The sequence below is a fragment of the Medicago truncatula genome, chromosome 7 (assembly GCF_003473485.1).
Source record: "Medicago truncatula cultivar Jemalong A17 chromosome 7, MtrunA17r5.0-ANR, whole genome shotgun sequence".
Taxonomy (NCBI): domain Eukaryota; kingdom Viridiplantae; phylum Streptophyta; class Magnoliopsida; order Fabales; family Fabaceae; genus Medicago; species Medicago truncatula.
In genome coordinates this window covers 39,902,536-39,926,808 of record NC_053048.1, presented here as the reverse complement: position 1 = coordinate 39,926,808, position 24,273 = coordinate 39,902,536, and the positions used below count along the sequence as shown (strand labels likewise).

The 24,273-nt window shown below is 33.4% G+C and overlaps 2 protein-coding genes across 2 annotated transcripts; both read right to left on the bottom strand.

Annotated features, from left to right (window-relative positions):
- Nucleotides 1–4,256: 4,256 nt before the first annotated feature.
- Nucleotides 4,257–8,312, bottom strand: LOC11439043 (inosine-5'-monophosphate dehydrogenase). The gene is made up of 4 exons (XM_013594040.3): nt 7,126–8,312; nt 6,208–6,387; nt 5,685–5,942; nt 4,257–4,700 (listed from the first exon to the last, which is right to left on the bottom strand). The coding sequence occupies exons 1-4, from the start codon at nt 8,122–8,124 to the stop codon at nt 4,629–4,631; spliced, it is 1,509 nt and encodes a 502-aa protein (XP_013449494.1). The 5' UTR covers nt 8,125–8,312; the 3' UTR covers nt 4,257–4,628.
- A 3,825-nt stretch (nt 8,313–12,137) lies between these two features.
- Nucleotides 12,138–18,740, bottom strand: LOC11438607 (casein kinase 1-like protein HD16). Its single transcript, XM_003624578.4, has 17 exons — nt 18,353–18,740; nt 17,202–17,674; nt 16,747–16,872; nt 16,548–16,621; nt 16,361–16,430; nt 16,227–16,282; nt 16,049–16,120; nt 15,846–15,940; nt 15,639–15,705; nt 15,429–15,558; nt 15,113–15,331; nt 14,884–15,014; nt 14,416–14,590; nt 14,223–14,313; nt 13,269–13,426; nt 12,988–13,176; nt 12,138–12,580 (listed from the first exon to the last, which is right to left on the bottom strand). Exons 2-17 carry the CDS (start codon nt 17,613–17,615, stop codon nt 12,521–12,523), a joined length of 2,127 nt encoding a protein of 708 aa, XP_003624626.1. The 5' UTR covers nt 17,616–17,674; nt 18,353–18,740; the 3' UTR covers nt 12,138–12,520.
- Nucleotides 18,741–24,273: the final 5,533 nt, after the last annotated feature.

Below are 24,273 nucleotides of genomic sequence, written 5' to 3'. Positions count from 1 at the left end.
TGTTACAATTAGTTTTTTTTTTTTGAAACTATTACAATTAGCTTAAAATTAAATTAAAGGGTAAATACCTCTTTTCGTCTCTGTAATATTAGCGAATTTCTGTTTTAGTCCTTATAAAAAAAAAAGATTTGGATTATGTCATTGTAATTTCAAATTCTTCCACTTTTAGTCTTTCATTTCACCACGTCAGCAGAATCTGCATACATGGCACATAAAATGAGGGACCAAAAGTGAAGTAATCTGAAATTACACGGACCAAAAGTGGAAGGAATTTGAAATTACAAGAACGTAATTTATACAGATTCTACTGACGTGATGAAAGAAGGGATCAAAAGAAAATTACTGGAACATAATCTAAATATTTTTCTTTTTCTTTGTTTACTCATGTTCTTCTTTAATTAATTTTTTCTTTTCCCTTTCCTTCTTTCTTCTTTAATTAACTTAGGACTCGTGTTTTTTTAATCAATTTTTCTTTTCATTTTTTCTTCTTTAATTATATTTTTTTAGCATGGGAGACCTTTTTGATTTGGACATAATATATTATGAATTTGACACATTTTCACCTTTAGGTGTACCGCATATATACGGCACCTTGTATTTATCTTTTAAAAAATATAAATAGAGCATTGCTCTTTAAAAAAAAAATACGTTTTAATTTTATCATTGACCTCTTTTCACTCCCAGAACCGAATCTCCGAATTCTTAGGAATGGCCCTCAGTATAAACTATATGGTTATCAAGAGATGGTGAAGTATACTAAAAGATATGCACATGTCAAGTCATGTGTTTTTTCTCCATGTCTATGTCCTCAAAGGCCAATTCGAAAGCATTAGGAGAGCACTTTAGGACAAATCATCAACCTCATGGACCACCGTTTACATATGATGAAGTTTTCTTTGCCTCTATACACATCAAAGACAATGTCAATATTCTTCAAGATATAAATGATGCAAAACTATTTGCTATTAATTACTTGTAGGGCTCACTATATTTTGAAAGAACTCAATTTTTACCATATTGGACCTACTAGACCTAAGCTAGAATTTTTATTTTTTTTTCTGACCCTTTTGGCCAAAAAAATTTTAGATCTGACCCCCTTTAAAAAAAAATTCCCAAAATGACCCACTTTTGATTTTTTTTTTTTTGTCCTTTTGTGCGTTCCCGCCGTTTGAAATGGCGGGACTGGCCGCCGGTCTGACACGTGTCACATCGTGACAGGGCAGTTTTTTTTTGTCATTCCCGCCATTTGAAATGGCGGGACCAATTTTTTTTTTTTTTTTTCGTTTTTTGCTTTATTTAATTTATTTGAGAAAAAATTTCAATTTTGCACCCAGGGGGAATCGAACCAGGCGCATATGAGTCATTGTCATTCTGTGTTACCACTAAGCCAATGTACATTTGATTCCCATATGCGCCTGGTTCGATTCCCCCTGGGTGCAAAATTGAAATTTTTTCTCAAATAAATTAAAAAAAGCAAAAAACGAAAATAAAAAATAAAAAAATCGGTCCCGCCATTTCAAATGGCGGGAATGACCAAAAAAAAAAAAAAAAAAGCTGCCCTGTCAGATCGTGACACGTGTTGGACCGGCGGCCAGTCCCGCCGTCTCAAATGGCGGGAACGCACAAAAGGACAAAAAAAAAATCAAAAGTGGGTCATTTTGAGAATTTTTTTTCAAAGGGGGTCAGACTTGTATTTTTTTTGGACAAAAGGGTCAGAAAAAAAAAATTCGAAGTTTTAGACGTGAAACTTATTTTTTTTCTTTTCTTAATTTGTTTCTTTATTTTTGTTCACCTGAGTCACGTTTAAACTTGTCAAAATATGTTATTCTAAGAGGCACACGTAATTTATTTTCATAAGTTTGATGTGTTTTTTTTTAATGAAGTGTGATGTTTATTTATTTATTTTAAAATATAAGGGAGGTTAGTGTTTATTTAATAAATAGAAATGTGAGTGATAAGAGAGGTGAGTATAATTTTCGCCAAAGTGAGGTGTCACGTTGATGAAGGATTTTTCCATCTCATAAAACTATTCACACGTAAGTATAATAGGATCGTGTCCACATGGAGTTGCGTATTTCATGCGTATTTTCACAATATTTGTCACGTTAAGTGTTTGGGTATAAATTGTTTGTTTGTGTAAAACTATTTTCCTAATCGACATAAAAGTAAAACGAGAAGAGATAGGGTTATTCCGCTTGCGGTCAGAGACATCAACCAAGCGTAACAGCTGCAATCTCTCGATCGATTAACGGATTCTAGCTTTTTAAACTATATTATCATAATCACTCGACAATATCATTCGTGTCCAAATGATAACGTTATTTCTAAGGGGTCGTTTAAACATCGATTTCTCAAACATTTAAACGATCACAAAGTCGATTGGGTAGTTTAATCGACGATTTCCCAACCGATTAAATTATCCAAAAGCATTAAGTCCTATATTAAAAGTGATTATCAAATATTAACATTCATGTCTATAGTGATAACTTAAGATAGATTGTTATTCTATTTCTAGATTCAAAAGTATGTGTCCATATCATTTTGAATCTCAATAAACAATAAAAGCAAGAATAACAACAATATTGAATAAATAGCTAGAACCATATATTAAATGATCAAAAGATTACATAATAGCTTGTTTGAATACCTCAAAACTACAAGAGTAGATGTAGCTACATATGTCTATGATAGCTTTGCAAAGGATGAAGAATCCATGATGTCTCAACAAATCTTGGCTTGAATCTACTCCTAACTACCTTGCTTTGTGTTTCTCTCTCTAGAAAAGCCCTAGTCTCTCTCTAAAACCAGAAAAATATGAATAAAAATGTAATAGAATAATTGGAAGAAGAAGAGAAAACTATTTATATGGGCCACTTCTGCAGAATTTCGCTAATAGCTAACTATTTCGCTATTAGCGAAATGTGGGAAATTTCCCTTATCCACTTGACTTTCATGAAGTTCGCTTCCAACTTCGCTAATAGCGAAACTCCCTGTGAGTTTTTCGCTAATGGCAAGTTTCTTGAAGTCCTTCTTATGACTTCGCCCCCAGCTTCGCTGATGGCGAAACTCCCTGTGCCATTTTCGCTAATAGCGAGAATCTCGCTAATAGCGACTTTCTTGTGAACTTTGGCAATTCTTGCTCCTTGCTTGTATTTTCCTGCACAAAAAGGATAAAGTAAGGCATGCAAAGCATAAATGGCATTTAGGCACATAATTGAAGCTTTTTTACCAATAATTTGTAAAACAACTCATCAAACATGCCTAAACTAACACCTAAATTAGATCATTTTGAGCACTTATCACACGTGTCGACCATTGTGGCTGCCATGTCAGCGAAGACTAAGTCAAAAGTGGCTTTGGGGGCAAAAACTGTCAAAGATCCAATACATAGGGGGCTGTTTTGTATTTTATTAGTTAGGGGGCCAAAATCGCAACTTTTAAAAAGATAGGGGGTTAAAAGTGCAATTAAGCCTTAATTAAATTCACGTTCTGAATATTCTTTCAGTTTATGGTTTGAATTTAATTATCATATGTTATGCTAAATCTAGGTTGTGGAAAAACAACATGTACACAATATGGCAATTATTATCAGAAAAAAGGATTAAAGGCAGGAGTAGTTTGTGCAGATGCATTTAGAGATGGTGCATTTGATCAATTGAAGCAAAATTCAACAAAAACCAACAAACATCCCTTTTAATGGAAATGTTTGTATTTGTTGTCGGTTAATATCGTTTGGAGTAAGTTATTGACTCTAAAATAGGTCATATGATTACAAGTATTACAAAAAGATCCTTGACTCCATTAAATTTTCAAGTTAGTCCTTATATTTAACCATTAACTATCAATCAAGTCTCTATATTTTAACAAGTTACTATCATTTTGGTCCATAAGTTAACCCACTTAGGCACTTACTATCAATTAGTTCCTAACTTACTCTTTGAAGTTTGAAATATTTATAAGGTCAGAGATGTGTGTGAGGGGTGGGTGGAGTTTGTTTGCTAATTTACACACTGCTAACATACTCATTCTAAAAACTAGGTAGGCGTAAATTAGCAAACACTTTTAAAAATGGAGTGTATGATATTTGTATTTTCCAGGACCGGAGACAAAAACAGTGATATGCGTGAGAAAATTGAATATTTTTCCGATGAGTCTCAAAAATATTGTGGTGCATGAAAGACGATTTTATTGGGGGAGAGGCAGACGACAATTTCCACTAGGATTGAAGGCTGACACAGAGTGGTGCGAACACATTGTGAAACGGCAATGGCAGCATTTTGATTTATCAGATCTATGAAAACTGTCACCCAACATAACTGTTTTAATTCATAGTGAGCATTGAGCAAGAAAGAAACCATACAATACAAGAGGAACATATATTCATGTCCGTTACAATAGTAAGGTCTTGGATTAAATCTAAAGGAAACAAAATCTAATGGATAGAATTTAGAGAGAACAAAAAACACCCAAGTTTATATTCTAACGGAATTACAGCAGGTCTTAATTCAGAACTTTGAGGAATCTATTTCCACCATGTTCCCCAAAACTTAGAAGAGCTCCAACAGAAGTGCTCTTTTGTAATAATTGCATCAACTTCTACACGGCTCATTATTTACTGGCTTCATACTTCAAAAGTATTTCTTTTCATAAGAAACCAGTCCATGAATTCCTCCTTCAACCTGTGCTGCTCCAGTACGAACCTGGACAAAGCAGATAGCGTAATTGAGTAACATTACATATTGGTGGAGGAAAGATGTTTAGAGAATCCACTGTGTCTTCAAAAGATTACAAGATCAAATTGGTTCTTAAATGACATTTTTTACTACAAAAAATTATTGATAGTGGGGGGACCAAACTGCTATTGTTCAAAAAACAAAGATAATCATTTGAGGACCAATTTGATGTTGATGATCTTTTGCATACCAATCTGGGTAGTTTATATGAAATCTCAAGCAAAGTTGTATTCGCACAAAACACTTATGGCTTCTAGCAAATTGCATGATCAGACGAAGACGAGAATCCCCTTGGACCATCAACAATTACATCACATTGCTTTCTCCTCTTTTGTTTTTCGATTCAAGATTTTTACAGAACCCAACTAATTAGATTTTTTTTTAGTCTTTACTTCTATCGATTTAATCCTTTCCAGTGGAAAAAATCTTGTTAAAAAGCAATTCACATATCACTGTAATATATTTTAGGAAAAAAGGCACTACCCTCAGTTATGCGTAAATGACACAGACGTCACTTTTATTTTTAAACAAACACACTCACCACTTTTATTTATTGGAGAAATTGCATTAACCTCCCCTAAAGCACACACACCACTAAATTTTTGTCTTTTTTACAAAATAGATAGTAGGTGACTGTAATTGATGACAGGTCAGTGTCTTTTACAAAATAGAAGATATGTGACATTATTCTCATGGGAGGCGAGTGCAATTTCTCTTATATTTTACCTTTTTCATGTTTTCTTGTTTAAAGAATGAAATGGCACACAACACAGAGCTTTTATAATTTTAGAGTTACATTATCCTATTATTAGTTTCCTAACTTTTCCACGGGCAATACTTATGGATGCAAAAAAGATCAACCATTTTAATTGTGCAAACGAAACAGCTACAATTATAGATTATGCTAATAACCAAAGCAAGAAATAAATAACAAGACTCAGTCAACCATACCTCTAGCCTTAACACCCTCGATCTAAGAAGGTCATGTGCAGACTGCAGAGAGTTGGCACCAATATCTTGAAAACCTTGCCTTACTGCTTGCATGGTATATGGAATGAACTTCAACACAGAACCCTTATCTTTAACGGCTCCAACGACCCCTTGGGCAATTTTAAGCTTTGCTGTATCACCAAGGTACCTTTGATCACTGCCTTGAGTCATAGCTTCAAGGGAACCCATTCCTCTATACTTTTTGACACGTTGGCCATTCTGGTGAAGAAAAAAAAAAACAGCTATGCATGTTACAAGTGTATTTATGAATAAATGACAGGAAACAAGGAAAACACCAAAGGAAGAGTAAGCAGTGTAAAAAATTTATCATAGTATAGTTGTTTCCATATTCACACCAAATAAACCTCCGTAAGAATTTAATCATCTATTTTTAAAAAGGTTTTCAGTACAACACTTTCATCCACACACAGCACAAGCTTCAAAAGGCTACCACAATTCACAAGATTTCATAAGGTTTTGGTACCTGATATACATAAGCCCCAGGAGCCTCAAGACTACCAGCTAAGAAGCTTCCCATCATAACAGTCGATGCTCCCAACGATAAAGCCTTTACAATATGACCAGAGTTTGAGATGCCACCATCAGCAATCACAGGAACTCCACTTTTATAAGCAATGGATGAGACCTTGTAAACAGCAGTTCCCTGTCAAACACAGACTCGGTATTAAGAATCAGGGCCTTGAGCAATATCTGGAATTCGTTAGCGAGAACATGAAATGTTAAAAGTAATAACTTCAAAAATTTCTGTTATAGAAGTGAGAAAATCATTATAGAAAGAAGAGATTGCTCCACTCCAAGGTCAGGGTATGCCACACAAGCCACATGGCTTATTGTAGCAACAAAGGATCATTGGTAAGAATTTAACTCTATATGCAGTCATAACCACATTTTAGCCACAATATTACAGTTTTGGAGATCTTAGCAACTGCATCGTGACTGCAATAGTTTGCAACTACCATGATGTAGCTGCCACAACCACAATTGCAATGCAAAACATTCTCTCAATTCTATTCTATACTTAAGTGAAATCTCGAAATAACACATACGGCTTGTTTGGACTGGCATATTTTACCTTATCTGCTGGCATCAACATTTGTGAGATTGTTTGGGACAACTTATGAAAATAACATATGACATCTAGGTTGCATGTCAATTTGGCCCTGTTATGCATATCAATTTGGTCCAAACATTTGCATGCATAACTGGGTTATGTTATACATAAGCACTTATATGATAAGTTCTCATCTAAGTTTTATCCAAACATGGTCACAATCAAGGCTTTATCAATTGAAAACACACACCTAAAACAACAATCCAAAGCCAGATGCAAGAAACTGTTCAAACTTTGATCTTATAAGACAACAAAGACAAGACTATATACCTGACCACGCCCAACCGCACAAACTTCCTGGGTAGTGCATATAGAACCAGATCCCATACCAACTCTCAACCCATCAACACCAGCTTGAATCAAATTCTCAGCTTGATACATAGTCACAACATTCCCGCCAATAACATCCAATTCAGGATAAACCTTCTTCACATACTTAATCATCTCCAATTGATAAATAGAATTCCCTTGAGAACTATCCAAAACCACAGCATTCACACCAGCTTTCACCAAATGCTCTAACCTCTCCTTATCTTGTTCCCTCGTCCCAATCGCCGCCCCCACCATCCACTCTCCATCAGCCCCAACCGATCCTCCGGTCACCAACTTCGGATAGCCTCTGACCCTCTCAACCTCCTCTTTTGTCACCAAATCCACCACCTCTTCATCCTTCACCAAAGCAACAATATTTCCATTTCTCTTATTCATTTCCTCTTCAATTTCCGCAAGGTCAGAGTTCCACGGTAGAGAACCTGGTGGAGCCTCCATATAATGGGAAACTCTGACGCCCTTGTCATTTCGATTCGACCAGTTAGTCTTTGAAACAAAACCGAGAAATTTCCCAGTAGAATTACCAGAATCTGTTACTAAAATAAAAGGTGAAGCATAAAAATAATCTTCAGAATCAATTACAGCGGAAGGAGAAACGAAAACCGGTTCAGAGAGGATAGGCACACGGCGGGACTTAGCAGTCCGGACGATAGCGGCCTGACGTGAAGGAGTGTTGTTAGGATGAATAACAGCGATTCCACCAAGTGCAGCCATGGCAGAAGCCATGGAGGATTCGGAGACGGTGTCCATAGGAGAAGCGACGAAGGGAGTTGAAAGGGGGATATTGCGGCTGAGACGGGAGGAGAGGTCGACTTCATCAGCAGCGAAGTCGATGTAGTGAGGGAGGAAGATGAGGTCATCGTAGGTGTAAGAGAAACCGGTGTTGAAAAGCTTCTCCGCCGCGTAACCGTCTTCGATTGGCGGAGGAGTGAAATCCATTGTGGTTGTCGGAGAGATAAGTGAGTGAAGTAGGTTTTTCAACTACGGTGGCGGCTATAGTTAGCTTAGTGTTGAAAAATGTGTTTGTAGTGGATTTTTAGAATATTGTAATTTTCGATAACTTATTTTAATCGATTTGGTGACTCAATGCATGGAATCCAAGTCATCGGGTTCATGTGTTCTGTTGTGTAACACGGCTCCTGTCGATAAAATTTTGAATTCATCTTCCTCTCCTCTTTTCAGTTTGTTCACAAACAAACCATTCATTTGATCCCCATAAACTTTTCTTTTAGGCTTTGTTTGCGAGTTGAGTTTTGGAGGGGAATGAAAGGCTTAAGTGGTAAACCCTTGTTTGTGAGTTTTAAAAAAATAAGGGAAAAATTGTAATAAGCGATTTTGTCTTCTTAATAATTCAAAATTCTAATTTTAGACAATACTAAAATTATTACAATCTTTTTTAAAAACAACTTATTCAAAACAACTTATTTATAGAAAACAGCTTATTACGACCTCATTTTCAAAAACCGCTTATTACAATAAGTTGTTTTGAATAAGCGGTTTTTGAAAATGAGGTCGTAATAAACTGTTTTGTATAAATAAGTTGTTTTGAATAAGTTGTTTTTAAAAAAGATTGTAATAATTTTAGTAATGTCTAAAATTAGAATTTTGAATTATTAAGAGGGCAAAATTGTCAATTTGTATATTTAACCCCAAAACCCCCAATTTGGGGAACTTTAAAATTAGACAAATGAAACCCTTCAAAATCCCCCAAAATCTTTCTCTTGTTTTTTTAAAATTCACAAACAATGGTTTACCACTCCATAAGCCTTTCTTTCCCTTTCCCTCCAAAACCCAACTCACAAACAAAGCCTTAAGAAAAACAATACAGTACACATGAAAAAATAAATACAGTTGCGCAATGAAAGAAAATGATATAAAACAATCAAACAGAACAAAAACATGCTTCTTCAAAAGAATAAAAATGCATGGTTCATGCATATGAAAAAGATAGCATAAACTAATTTTTCCACGGTGGAAGATTTATTTTATTTTTTATAAGCCCAGAGTATTAAGGTTTTTCCTTACTTCAAAAGAAGAAAACAATCACTTCTGCATCTGTAAGAAAATTGGGACTCACCTAAATTTTAGTGAAAAAAAAGGTGTATTGAAATGTGTGTCACACTTATTCATTAAATGATTAAATATAATATCATATAAATTAAAATAAAAATAACAGGAAAATAAAAAAATTAGACCTATCTTCAAACGTGTGTTATTTGAACCAATATTTTGAGCCAATATATGCAACGATAAAAAAAAATATACAATACTACAATGTAGATATTGAAACAAAAATTACACAATATATTATAAAAAAATTATGTGATGTAAAAAAAATTAAAACACAATAAGAATGCAAGAGAGATGTCACAAAAATAGGTATAGAAAAAATATATAAAAAAATAGTCTTGGCCCGGGGTTTAGGCAGGACCAAATTGGCATAAGAGCGCCAAATTCACATGCATAGGTAGCTGCTACAGAACTCCCAACACAATTGTCCCCTAGCATTGCTAAAAAATTTCTCGAATGTACTTCCTCCGTCCCAATTTATAAGTAAAAAATATAAATTCACACTTATTAAAAAAACAAAAACATAATAGTTTGAAGTATAATTTTTTGTGTTCTTCTTGAAATAAATTTTATGGAAAGATGTAAAAACAATTCTTATTGGTTAATGATTATGGAGAAAATAGAAAGGAGAACAAATTGAATGCAATTTGCATTTAATTTTACTTTGAAAAAGATAATTTTTTTGAAATAAATATAAAAGTTGGTCTTTTTTGTTTATATTTTTGGATAAAGAAAATGATATTTTTTTGCTTATAATTTATGATGGATGGAGTATTTCGATGATAGATCCCAATTGTACAAAATTAACTGGGTTTACAATTCAATGGTTCAGCAACTTGACAACTTGAGGAACCCCTATGGCATTTAGTCGACAGAATGAGGAACATAGTAATCACCGTGAAATTGTGGAACAAGGATCCTCTCCAATTATAGAATTAAATGGAGATTGTCATTAAAAAAAAGGTAGACTCAAAATATATATAGTTGATTCTATCATTATATAAGTCCAAATATTTTCAAGTTTTATTATTTATTTCTGCAGATAAAAGAGAAGATCCTAAATGGAGAGATCATAACTCCGAAATTGTGACATTGAAACGCCACGTGCTTGGACCTCTATTTGATTTTAGCTTGGAATCAAAGTGGGCATGTGGAACCCACGACCTTGTTCAAAGTTTATCTCTTTCTGAATTTAAGTAACAAATAACAACTAAAATGAATTTGGTATATATCAACGTTCATTGATTCAAATAATAAATAGTTCCTTAAGCAAAAGCGATTGGACTTCTGACTCTTCTATATATATATATATATATAAAATAAAAAAAAGTAATAATAAAATTGGTTGATAAGGTAGAATCCATCTTATATATTTCATAGGTTTTTTAACGAAAATTAATCACAAAAAAATGACGGTGAAAACTTCACACTAATAATATTGAAACAAAAAGAATGAACTGGGTATTTTATTTGAGTATATTTCGTTTTTTTTATTATAAATAATAACAACAACGGTGGTCATGGTCTAGTTCATCAACCTAAACAGGACTTTTGGTCTCTAAATACAATAAAGACGTGTGTTGTGTGGTGGTTCGATGGAAAGTAAGTTATTTAAGAAGCCAACAAACTAATCACGCGGGAAATCTTTTCCTGGGGTTTTTTAAGTAAATTAGTTTAACATGTTACTTTGAATTTAGCTTAGATCTTAATTTTGTAATAACCAACTTTAGGAATTCTCCGTGAAAGAGTGTCTCGCAAGTTGTTCAAGACATGAGATTTTATTACATTTGGGCAGGTTGAGCATTTAAAGACACAAACAATTGAAAATGACTTTATTTCAGCACTCTATGTGTTTATGACAAACTAAAATACACGACTATTACTTTTTCCACCCCATAGTCTTCTTCCGCACCCTGTAAAATTTTAAAAAATGCTCTTGTACATTCAGACTCTCACATTTTAGCAATTTTGTGTTTTTCTTTTAAAAACAACAAAAAAAACTAAGTATGTTAAAAACCTGTCAAATAAAATCATAAATATAAAATAGCACAAAAAAATTCTAAAAATCAAATAAAACTAATGCAAATTATTTCGAATTTTTTTGAGAATATAAAAAATAAAAAAAAAATGAGTCTAAAGGATGAAATTTTGAAGGGTGGAGTCCCGTAAGAAGTCCCTTCTAAGGGAGTCATGGTCCTTGAATTTTTTCTGATTTTCTGGGAAGTTTCGGAATAATCCGATCAAGTAGTCAGAAAACCCAATTTTTGACTAAGAACAGATAACAATGACCCAAAATAGAAGGATGAGAGTTAGGAAGATTAATATTGTCCCTAACTATTCATGTTACAAACATGTTTAGAATTTGTGCTGATACAGTTCGAATTATATAATCCGAACTGTTTTACCTTAAAAAATGAGTGTTTAGGGGATTTCCGGATTATGTAATCCGAAGACATCATATAATGCGCCCTATTTTTTTTAAGTTTCCGAATTACAAAATCTAAAAATCCGTTCCTCATTTTTTTCACCCTTTAACAAAAGAAAACATCATTCTAGATTATATAATCCGGAATGCACCAAGGATAATTTTTTAAAAAAAATAAAAAAATAGGACGCACGAGAAATACTATGCTCAAAAAACACCGTTGGTGATGCTCTACTGTAATTAAACTGAGCCTGGAATCCTTGCTTGAAGATGAAACTACGTTAGCATATTTAATACAAGTTACTATACAACTCTTTCATGCACAATTGCTAGTAACCTGACACCGTCAAGAATTTTTCACGAGCATGCACTGAATATTCAAAGAAAATGCTTAATTATTAGAAGTGACCCCAGTTGCTTTGATGTCGTGCACTGACTAGTCAAGGACTGTGGAGAATTAGTCTTCAAATCTAGAAATTATTATAGCTTAGAATTCATTATTTAATGTTCATGTTGTTAAAAATTTATATCAATACATACAAAATCGTAAATTTTTTAAACCACGGTCAAGAAACATGGCCAAAATAGCCAGCCCCTTTAACATGTTACACTATTCAACAAATAATTGCTCCCATTGAACACGAGCCCTCACACAGCATAGCTCACTTCTGTTTCTCCTTTATCTTTCTTTTTTATACAATTATGACGCAATTTTTAATATGGAAAGACTTTTTCGGTAGTGACTGGGTTTGGGGGTAAAAATAACCCTACCCATTCCAACTTTAATCATCAAGTCCTCCCATCTTTCCAGAAGGATATAGCAAATGTTCACTGCAGAAGCTAGCAAACAGTTCGCCCATAACATATCGAGGCAATATAGAGATTCTTGGACCATTTCTCCTGCAAAACCATCAAATAGGATATTAATACTATGAGGAAAAACCCAACAACTGGAAGTAGCAAACAACAAAAAAATCAGACTTTTAGGCTTGAAAACAATGAGGATTTCAAATTGCAGAAAGAGATGAAACTGATGGTTATTCATTGTCAACAATGAGCAATCAGATCCTCAACTACAATTCTCCACTGAAGTCGACAAATAATGATGGAAGGGAGATAAAACAATAAAGTTAGATGTTAAGATGGAAAAACAGAAAAGGGGAAGAATAGAAGTGGAACACCACAGTAGACTGTGACTGAGGACTCTTATCCCCTTGGCTGTAAAAACTGGGTTTCCAGACACCATCCGGCACGCTTAAAATACGTAAATCTTAACATATAATAGGGGACAATAAATGCAAATATACCTTTACATGAGTGCTAGGGAAAGCAGATGTCCGCAAAGTCTCTTGAGTCTCGTCAAGTAATTTGCGTTTTGGTATGCTAAGTATGAAGGCTGCCTGATCATTAGTAGCAGCCATAGAAGTAATCCGGTAATTATTTTCCCATCTTCGATGGATTCCCTCACTTGGATACAAAAAGTCCAGCTCCACAACCTTGAATCACCAAATGAAATATAAGTATGTTAGTGTTAAAAAAAATAAAAAATCAAACATGACCAGAATAACAATGTTAAAATGTTACATACCTGATCAGAATACCCAGCATTCCTGGACATAACAACGCCCCAACGACTGCCAGCAGTAGTCATGGAGGTAACATGGAACCCTTCTTTCCACTTCTTGTTTATCCATTTGAAAGGAAATGATTCGCTCACTTTGTAGGACTGCTGTGTATAAGGAGTTCCTGCACAACAAGGATTTTACCATTAGATGACATACATCAAGTCATATATTACGAAGAATGTTCTGTTTTTCTCATCCCAGGAGGAAAAGAAAAGAACCCCCTGATAAAACAAGAGAGTTTTTTTGTCCCAGCTTATATATCTAATTACGTTGTAATCAAGGAAGTGTTGTCTCATAGGTTTAATATGTCAAAAAGACTGCCACATGTCTCCAACATGAAATTTACCAATCTAAGGAGCATGATTAAGGAAAGCAGATTAAACATGGAGAGAATCAATGTCTTTTAAATCATTTAGTAATTCCATAAAAATGTATACACTGCCGAAGTGGGCTAAGGAGGCAAATAGGCTACAAACGCAGGTTTCGGGATAGGAAAAAACTTAGACCAGGCTTCTTGAAGGGAGCCAAATGAGTCCAGGATTGCCCATATGAAGCTTGTCAGATCCATGTTGATACAAAATGTAACATTTAAATTGGAAAAAATATTACAAACACTTGCGGTGTACGTCTACAATTTTGAAGTGCTTCTACAGACAACTTAAATGGCATAGCAACCATAAAATAACAAAACAATAAAAAACAAAAAAACAATATAGACAAACCCGGAAAAAATAAATAAAAAATATCTACAACTCAGCATGTGTGGCTAAGGTGAAGGTAATGGTGACAATGATAAGCAAGCTACAACAATTCCTAAATAATAAATAGTACATGAAAATCCCATGGACAATACGAAGAGAAAAGAAGTGGAGTAGGTCATAAACTATAAATGTTGCACAAGGGTGTAATGATCAAACCTTTGGACATGACAACCAAGGAACTGCCATTAACTGCACCAGCTATTGAACTGATATAGTAATTTTTCTCCCATTGCTCCATAATCCAATCCTGAGGTCGTCAAAATAGCAGCAGCCATGCATCAATTATTGCATTCCTGAAGATTTGCTTACTAGAAGACGAAATATAAAGATCGAGGAAAGAAAGCCAAACCTTGTGCAGGAAGGCCGGTGACAGCTCATAAACTTGGGAAGAAAAACCTGTTCCTGCATCCATTATCAGGGCCCACAAATTTGCTGAAGAGGCCACACAGCTTATATACAACCCATCCTCAATGCCCTTGTCTACATGCTGCCGGAGCCTATTGTCTGCTACGTTATAGTGATATCTGCAACCAAAGAAAGTGTTAATAAATCAAGCAAAATAAAGAGACGGCTTCTAATAAACAACCCTTTGCGGGGAATATGATGCATCATGTAACAAAGCAAATGGAGAACTCAGGGCATTGGCTTGGTATAACAGTGATATCCCCCAGCCTTTGGAGGTTGAATGAATGGAGAAGAAACAGCAAAGCAAAACGAAGAGAAACAGACATTGAGAAATAAAATATCACATTGCAATTTGCAACACACTCTATTAACAGTATCATTAAGAAGATGCCATATAGAAGATATCAATTACCTCTGCTTCATTGGACGGCGTGCATTATACACTGATATCCACTGAGTAGCAGGACTACCCAATCGCACTTTTTTCTTAGGCTGCTCATCTTCTTCCAGATTAATAAGCATCCTTCCTCGTTTTTGACCAACCTATATATAAAAAAAGTATAGCATTCAGATAACCTCGTTTTTTGAAAAGAAACAGCACTTAAAACCTTCAAATAAATACAAAAGACAGCTAAAATAACCTTTAAAGCTCCATCAATTCTAATAGGTCTCAATGGAGTGCATGGTTCGATCAAGCTGTCAAAAAGTGATATAAGCTTGGAATAATTTGGCTCCTCGTCAAATCTCATGTTAGTAACTGCTTCTAGGAACAGCTTAAATGGGGCGGGACAAAAGCAGCACATCAACTCCGCAGAAGTGGACATTTTTTTCTTACAAACAAGAAAACTTTTATTGTCACCCTGTAGATTGGGGGGAAGAGAGAAATCATACCATATAAGATAAAATCTCTAAGAAGCAAGCAATAATCTATACACGATGAGATAATAGAAAACACACCTGATAACCCTGCCATGGCAATCTCCCTTTTATGAGAAATATCAATGTGTATGCCAGTGACTCAAGATCATCCCTTCGACTGCCCGTCCTACCTAAATGTGCATGTACACTAGCATATCTTATCGTTCCCCTGCACAAAAAGGCATATTATCTGTATGTCAATACAAAAACACAAAAGATAGCCATGTTACACTCGCAACATTTACAAACCTGAATATATCAGGTCTCTGATCATATTCAACGTGTTGACCAGATGATGCATCCTTCCATTTAGAAGCTGAAGACAACACATGGTATGGAACATTAATGAACAAGCAAAATATGGTATAACTCCAAATAAATAAAACCTAAGGTCGAATAGAGAGAAAATTAACGCAGTGGGAACACAAAACTAACTGGCTTGAAAAGACGGCATACCTAAACCAAGATCAATAAGATATAACTTCTTATCATCAGCCGTTCCGGGTTGACCAAGCAAAAAGTTTTCTGGTTTTACATCTCCGTGCACAAACCTGATTCAATGACACGAGTTTCATTTATAAAAAGCAATCGGCCATAACCTATTCATAATAAATGGGAATATTACTATTGACTCTGAAAAAAATATCAAAAGGATTTACCCTTTCAAATGGAGCTTCTCAAGAATTGATATTGCCTCCACTGCAATGCAAGCAGCCATACTTGGTGACATCCTGTCAAGATGATAAAAGTTCAGTGGAGCCAAAGTGGAATGAACTTAAAGAATTTACAGTAATACTATGTGAACCTAAATAATGAAACAAATAGTCCAAATCTTACGATTGACCAAGAGAATTCCACACATCCCAAAGGCTGGGCCCAAGTATGTCCATCACCTGAAATAATTTGTTTTCCTTTAGAAAAAAGAACCAGCCAATATATGTTGATAAAGGGAAGTTGAAACCATATCTCACCAAAATGTAGAAATCTCCTTGTCGACCCTTGTAATGAACCCCGGGAATGCCATAACAGCCATTCAGATTACTTATCAATGCCAAAAATACAAAAGTTAGAATTGGATAAAATAAAATTAAAGCACTTGAGAATGCTTAAAAAATGTATTCTTGGTAAGCCTTTTCATGCATGAAAGATTGTTTATACCTGTAAACTTGCCACTCATAAGGAGGCCCATAATTACAACCTTTACTGTTTCTATGCTCAAACTTGAGTGCAACCTTCAAACAGAGTTAAATAAGAAAAAGGTAATGTATCATACAACAGTGTTATTAATATTTCATTGGATCCGAAAGACAGACAGAGAGAGAGGGAGATAGAGAAAGATCGAATGTCGGAGTAATACCTCAATAGCATCAGGACCTACTCGATCAGAGCCACCACTAACCCTTCTGCCAACATAAACTTGGCCAAAACCGCCCTTACCCAACTTCCTTTCTGTCTTATATACAGGAGAGTTGCCAACTTGCACCTGCATAAATACGTGTGTTGATATAAATTAAGATACCAACAAATCTATACTGACAGGATGTTAATAACTCTTTCATGGATGAACTGGTGAACCAGAACATAACAAACATTCTTTAAATAAAATGCAAAACCAAAATCTCGATTACCATCTCAGTTCCAGAACAGCTCAATTAATATATATTCAACATATTAATGAAAAACAGCAAAGCATGTAAAAAAAATTAATAAATGATACAACGAATAATCACGTCATTAAAACAAATTTGCAGCAATATCTTTGAAAATGCACTAAGGCAATGCAAGAGAAGCAACGCAAAGTAAAGAAGATACCCTCTCAGGGACAGGGGTTGTGCTTGCGTCTTCTTCAGCTGCCACCCCTTTATCACCACTTCCACCCTCCATCGCAATGTTATTATTGGCCACTACCTCTACGTTATTGTAAACAGGTTCCTGCGCCCTTAATGCAACAGGTTCTGGAAGGAGGTCACAAGGTTGAGGATCCAAATCAATCAATCTTGCTCCGCGGCCTCTACCAGCTGCAGTTCGTCTCGTGGGTACAGCTGGTGAAGACCCTTTACCTAAACCTGTGGCATTACCACCTCTTCCTCTTCCACCTCCAACTCTCCTCCTAGTTCGGTTCTGCGCAGGCTCTGCCCAATTCTCTCCTTGATCAACAGGTTGTGGACCAGGCTGAAGATCTCCAAGCCGCTTTGACCTTCTTGCTCCACTTCTCAACTCTGGCATCCTCTCCCCATTCAAATCATAGCCCACGTTATAGTCCCCGAAAACAGCAAAAAAATCCTCTGCAATAAAAATAATCAAAGCAATTACACATATGAAATAAGAGCATTCATCGAGACACCCTTTTCTGCAAAAACAACAAACCACACTTCGCGCGCAAAAGTTTAAAAAATATCCATGTGGCAATCCTCATTTCGACATCAGATAAAAACATACTGAAAAGGCATTAGACACCAAATTTCAGCAAACTACACTCTCCACAACAAAAACAATGTACCTAAAAGAATACAAAGAAATCTACCATTTTCTGCATTCTAAATTCAACAGACACTTTCTATATCATCATGGTAAATAGTTAAAACAATTTAACAGAAAAACAAAATCAGAAACTAACAAAAAAGTTCCTATTCTAATCATTTCATTTCATTTCAAAACAAAGTACATGAATTCAAACTTGCAAATCTCACCAATTGTTTCAACTGAATCAACAACGACGTCAAAAGTTCATAATCAAAAACGACTTTTCAAATTAACACTCAACGAATAATTTAAAACTTAATTCCGATCATCCAAAATTTATCAGAAACAAACAAAAAACTGAATAACCGTCATCGCTGAGAAAAAACCAAACCGATCGGAAAAAAAAATCAACAAAAATAAAGGAAAAATCGATAATCCAAACGCAAATATGCCACATATATATAAAAAACAAAAAACAAATAAAAACGAAAAAAACTCACAGATCGAGACGTGGAGCTCCAAAAATGGAAGGATCGGGTTGCGATTGAATCAGGAAACAAAAGAGAAAGCGATGAAAGTAACGATCGTGGAAGAATCAGTAACAAAAAACGAAGAAATGCGTAATGTTGAAAAAAAAAAGTGAAGAGTTGTTTCACTATGGAGAAGAAAGCATGGTGATTGATGAATGAAATTAGGGTTCGTGAAATGGAAGATGAAGAAGAAGATATTAGATATGGGTTAACCTTGTGTTCGGTTTTTGTTATATCGAGTTTTATTAAAAAAAAATATTTTAAATTTTTTTGATTGATGAAGAGAAAAGAAAAGAGAGGATGCGGTAATGGTGAGATTATTGGTGGTGTTGTTGTTGGTTGTGTATATATGTACGTGTGTGAGTGTTGTTGTGTGTGTGAGAATATCATATGCACCATGCAAATGTAGTATGGTATGTGTGCCTTTCTAATATCCAAACACATTTAATTATCATATCATATTTTTATTTTTTTTTGAAGGATCATATCATATTTTTTATTTTATTTCATTTCATTTTCAGAAAAATACTACCATTATATCATATATTTTATTATTTTTGTTTCTAGTTTTAGTAGTTTTTAACTACTAATTATTCAAAAAAATAGCCTTATAAAGATAATTATCTTTTATTTCAGAGTCATGCTAACAAATGAAATAAATTATATATTTTATGTAGTAAAGGTTAATATCTATAGTTAGAAAGAATTGAATGTACCATTTTTAAGATAAAAAATTTCTTTTAAACTTTTTGATGAGTGTTCATCCTTTTTATATATGAATTAGAAAAACATCCACCACAAAACACAATAATTTAAAATATTATGAAATGTATGTTTTTTTACGAATTTAAAAAAATCAAATGTAATGCTTAGAGAGTTGGCTGCTTGAAAAAGAAGTTGTGTTTAATTTATGGAGTCGTCTATTTATATTTGATGACTACTCATGCAACGAATTCAGGTGATCAGATGATATGTTAGTCAAAAAATAGTTTATAATGGATTAGTTTATAGTGAATAGCTTATAAACATATCCATAAAAGACGTTAATTGATCGAATTTGTATATTATATAAAATTAGTAGTTGGATTAGTGTATAAATGTGAAATATCATTAAAAAAAGTTGTTGAATTAATATTTTAATTTTTCAGGCAAAACAGAGAGAGGAACAAAAAATGCTCGTGAGAAGGGGAAAAAAATGTTACCAACCGAGATTTTTTTTTATATAGAGTTATAATTTATTAGCTCATCTCCGTGAGTTTAGATCGTTGGTAGGATATTGCATATAATATGCAAGTGTCGAGGTTCGAACATATCTCACTTCTTCACATTTATATGTGTAAGCTATAGCCACTAAACTATTTGACAAAAAAAAAATTTGCTCAAAATATAGCATTCATAATCACAGTTTTTTTTTTTTTAAGGAACAATCAAATTTAAGTTGTAGGAATATTTTGATTTGAAGTGTCTTCTAGTAGGTTAAAGATTCTAGTGATTAGAATCAAGGCTAAGGCTACGGTACATGACCTCGATGGGTCTTCTACCGTAGGTGACTTGACTTTTTTTTTTTTATAAAATTGATGTCAACCATTTGATGTGCTTGAAAACTTTTGAAGACCATAGTATTATCATACTCTTTAAACATTAGATTATTTTCACACTATGTTCCATCATCTTTCTCTTTCCCTCTCCATATCTCTTACTCGCCCAACAACAACAACAACGCGATGCACCGCCGCCGGAAAATCACAACGACAATGCGCCGGAAAATCACAACAACAACGACGAATTTTTGGAAATCTTAATCCAATCCATTCAACCCAAAGTTGCAGAAAACAACATTCATTAAACTCAAATTTCATTTAATCTAATTCACCTGAAAACAAAATTGCAGAAAATATTGATTTCTCAATTATTCAATTCATTCAACCCAAAGTTCACATATTCATCACTAAACTCAGATGAAAGTGATTAAATCCGTCGCCAGACCAAATGTTACACAACAAAACAATCAAAATCGGAATGGAAAAACTCACAGAACTCAGATCTGGAGAGGGATGGTGTTTAAGTTCAGATGTGAACACAAACTAGTCAATGGAAAATTACGAATGAAAATAGAATAAAAAGAACAAAAAAAAAAGTGTTGGTGTTGAAAAAAAAACGACGATTTGTGTTGGAGGTATAACAATCAACAGAAAGTGCAGCAACAACAATGGAGTTGCTACAGTACACGTCTCTCTCTTAGATCTACCAGATGAAAAAAAAATATAGTGTAGAAGGATTATGGTAAGATCAGTGTTCTTCGTCAATCTAACCGCAACACATGTCATTTTTGTTATTAAAAAAAAAAAATCAATCTTTTTTAAAGTCTCCTCCCGTGGGAGATCTATTCAAGTCTCCTACCATAAACGGCACCGAGATTATGTCTCTAAGTCTAACCATGATGATGTTATGGACGACGATGATAATGATGGAGACATGACCGTTTTTTTTTTTTTTAAATAAAAGAGAAGAGTAATTTAGAAGTAAAGAGAAGAGTAATTTAGAATAAAAGAAAGTAATTCGGTGTGGGAGGTATATAGTAAGCATTTTGATCCAAAGTTAATTTACTTTTATCCAATGGTTCATATTTATTTTGCCAAAAAAAAAATAGTCATGTCTCCTACGGTAGGTGATCTATTCAGGTCTCCTACCGGAAACGGAGCTAGAATCAAATGTAAACTAGAAAATTCTCAACAACAACCCTTCAAAAAAAATATCAACAAAAAAAAAAAACTTATATACCCAGCCACATTGTTATATTATTATATTTTATGCTGGTGGGAGTACAACTTTTACAAATGTATGAACAACCTCAAGGTCTAAAACAATATTGTATTATTTATCTAAAAAGTTGTGTCAAAAAAAAAAAAAAACAATGGTTCAAAATCAATTCCCATCAATGTACCCCAAAATTATCAAACTTGGCATGATGTTAATTGTTCTTTCCACTTTGGCCATTGACTAGGATTACGACAATGTAATCAAAACGACCTTGACTTTGTTTGTATTTGTAATTCTAATCTCCAAAGACAAAAAGTCTAAACCGCCAAAGAGGAGAACCAATACGCCTCTTCTTTTCATACATGCACATTATTTTTTGGTAACCATACATGCACATTTTAATCAGAAACTCTAGGAAAAATGGTGCGTACACGTTCACATAACATTTGAGTTACCATTGGAGTAAAGCGGTTGTCACAAACGGCCACCATAGAGGAGATGGCCCCAATCAAGGGTATGTAAAGAGGTGCAGCTATATCTATGTGACAGATCAACGATTATTAGCGGAAAAAATTAAACGTAGTTCTATCCGACAAGATCAATGCAATTAATTAATGAATCCAAAGTAACGTATCAATTTTAAATTCAAGAGTATTTGAATGAAATGGTAAAAAATTTGAAAATGTAACGGTGTTTAATCTCTTGAGAGTAGGGTTTGAAAATAAGCCGAGTCGAATTTGTTTGAGCTCAATTCGACTTAATGGAATTTGGTTCAGCTCAAAATTCGACTTGAGTTTGAAACGAATATTTATTTTAGCATGAGTTTGACTCATTTACAGCTCACGAGCAACTCGGTTTGGCTCATTAGGTTCATCTTGTTGGCTCGTTCAGCTCAAGGACGGTACTTTTAGCTCAAGTTCAGTTCATTTCATTCATGAACCAAGTTCAACGAGTTAATTGTCAAGTCGAATTCCGAACTATGTTCGAGTTGACTCGGTTCATTATCAGCCATATTTTAGACAATATTTTACCATCTATTGCAGTTGCAGTCATACCTAATCGATTGATTAATATTTGCATTACAAAGCAAATGATATCTAATTCATACAACAACAAAAAATGTATCGCTTTCAAAGAATGAGATTGATTTTCATTTTCATAGATCAATGTTGTAAAACTTTTTTACAAATGCATCAAATAAAATGAAAATCCATGTATCACATTCAAAGAATGAAATTAATTTGTTATGATTTGAGATTAAATAATATACAACAATCGTGATAAGAAAATGTAATTTAGTTGATAAGACGTTTCACCTTCATCTTAAAGATCGTAGGTTCAAACAAAACAAAAAAAGTCGCCAAAATTCACCATAAATTCGTATCAAAGCAACTTTGCAAATACCTACCTCATTTTTGTCAAAAAAAAAAAAAACAAATATAAAATTATCCACTTCCTAGATCTACTAGACGGTGAGGTTTAGTATGGGAAAGTTACTTTTTTCCCACCATGGGAAAGTTAGTTTTTGACCATTAGATCAAACTAAGAACACATCCTTATCATACTCCCTCATCACTAGATTTTATAATTTTAAAAATAAAAAATATATTTCGAAATTAAAATAAACATTTAAAAATAAAAAAATAAATTTAAAAATAAATGTCTGATTGATACAAAAAAAATATTTTCAGAAATTTTTACATTTTTTTCGAAATAAAAAATTCTAAAAAAAATATGGAAATTAATTTTTGAAAATTACAAAAATTTAATCTTCGAAAATCATAATTAAATTTTTTGAAAACAAGTTTATTTATATTTTTTAAAATTTTGGAAAATAAATTTCCATATTTTTAAATTTATTTTTTATTTTTAAATGTTTATTTTAATTTCGAAATATATTTTTTGTTTTTAAAATAATAAAATTACAAAATCTAGTGATGAGGGAGTATGATAAGGATGTGTTCTTGGTTTGATCTAATGGTCAAAAACCAACTTTCTCATGGTGGAAAAAAAGTAGCTTTCCCATGCTAAACCTCACCCTACCGTTATCTTTCAACATTACCTTAAAAAAAAAAACTTTTGAACGCTTTGAAAGCTTTTAGGCAACATAATTTCATATGATTTTTTTAAAATATTTTTAAAGCAATTGCTTGAAAAATACTTTTTAAACAGCTTTACCTATGCATATTGATGAAAAAGATTTGTCTGTTGAAAAACTTAACAAAAGAAAAAGTATATAAAACATCTATTAAAAAGTCACGTTAAGTTATGTGATAAAATTATAATATAAAAAACTAATTTCTTCAACAAAAAATAAATTAATTTGAGATTAGAAAATATGTTTTTTTGGAAATTAGCAAATATATCAAAATCAACAACAACAACAACAAATCTTATCCCACTTCATGGGATCAGTTACATGGATCAAATTACATCATAATGGTGTATCATAAACTATATTTGACTTCAGTTCATTAACCTCGAAATCATTTTTAAGTGTTTCTCTTGTGGTTTTCCTATGTCTTACTCTATCTCTTTTGACTTAACTCTTCTCCATCTGTTATACTTTTCTTACAACGGCATCTGCGGGTCTTCTCTCTACATGTCAGCCTATTTTATACCAACTTTCTACTATAGATGTCCCACCACCACCCACACACACTCTCTAATAGTGTCATTCATAATCTCATTCAGCGCAAAATCCTTATCTCCGCTACACTTACTTAAATGGTACATTCTTAGCGCACAATACACATTAAGCTCTTCTCCATTTCAATCACCCAACATGAATACGATGATTTACATCTACTTTAATCTAAATATTATTGTTAAAAATATAGTTACATGTAGTTTTTATTCCGTTTTAATTTCGTTTATTGATAAGGAAAAACATTTTATCTTGACAATTGATAAAAAAATATAAATATCTTTTTTTTAGGTGAAGAAATTATAAATATCGTATATAATTTTTTATAAGGAAAAATATAATTTCGTTTAATTTAAATTATGTTTTTAAATAAATAAATATTTTAAGAGTTTGATGATTGTGGGTTGATAATCGAAAACAACTTCTCCTCTAAGAAAAAAATTAAAAACAACTTTGCACACACAACCAATTAAAATATATAGAA

Bases quoted from the DNA above. Each gene is read 5' to 3' on its own strand.
- LOC11438607 (XM_003624578.4), bottom strand. From the start codon at position 17,615: ATGCCAGAGTTGAGAAGTGGAGCAAGAAGGTCAAAGCGGCTTGGAGAT. The intron at 16,622-16,746 runs GTATTACTCCGA...CTCTGTTTGAAG, and splicing joins TAGGTCCTGATGCTATTGAG to GTTGCACTCAAGTTTGAGCA. The intron at 15,559-15,638 runs GTTTGTAAATGT...CTTTTTGTGCAG, and splicing joins CAGAGACCTGATATATTCAG to GGGAACGATAAGATATGCTA.
- LOC11439043 (XM_013594040.3), bottom strand. From the start codon at position 8,124: ATGGATTTCACTCCTCCGCCAATCGAAGACGGTTACGCGGCGGAGAAG. The intron at 5,943-6,207 runs GTACCAAAACCT...TTTCTTCACCAG, and splicing joins CTGGGGCTTATGTATATCAG to AATGGCCAACGTGTCAAAAA. The intron at 4,701-5,684 runs GTATGGTTGACT...TGCTTTGTCCAG, and splicing joins CGAGGGTGTTAAGGCTAGAG to GTTCGTACTGGAGCAGCACA.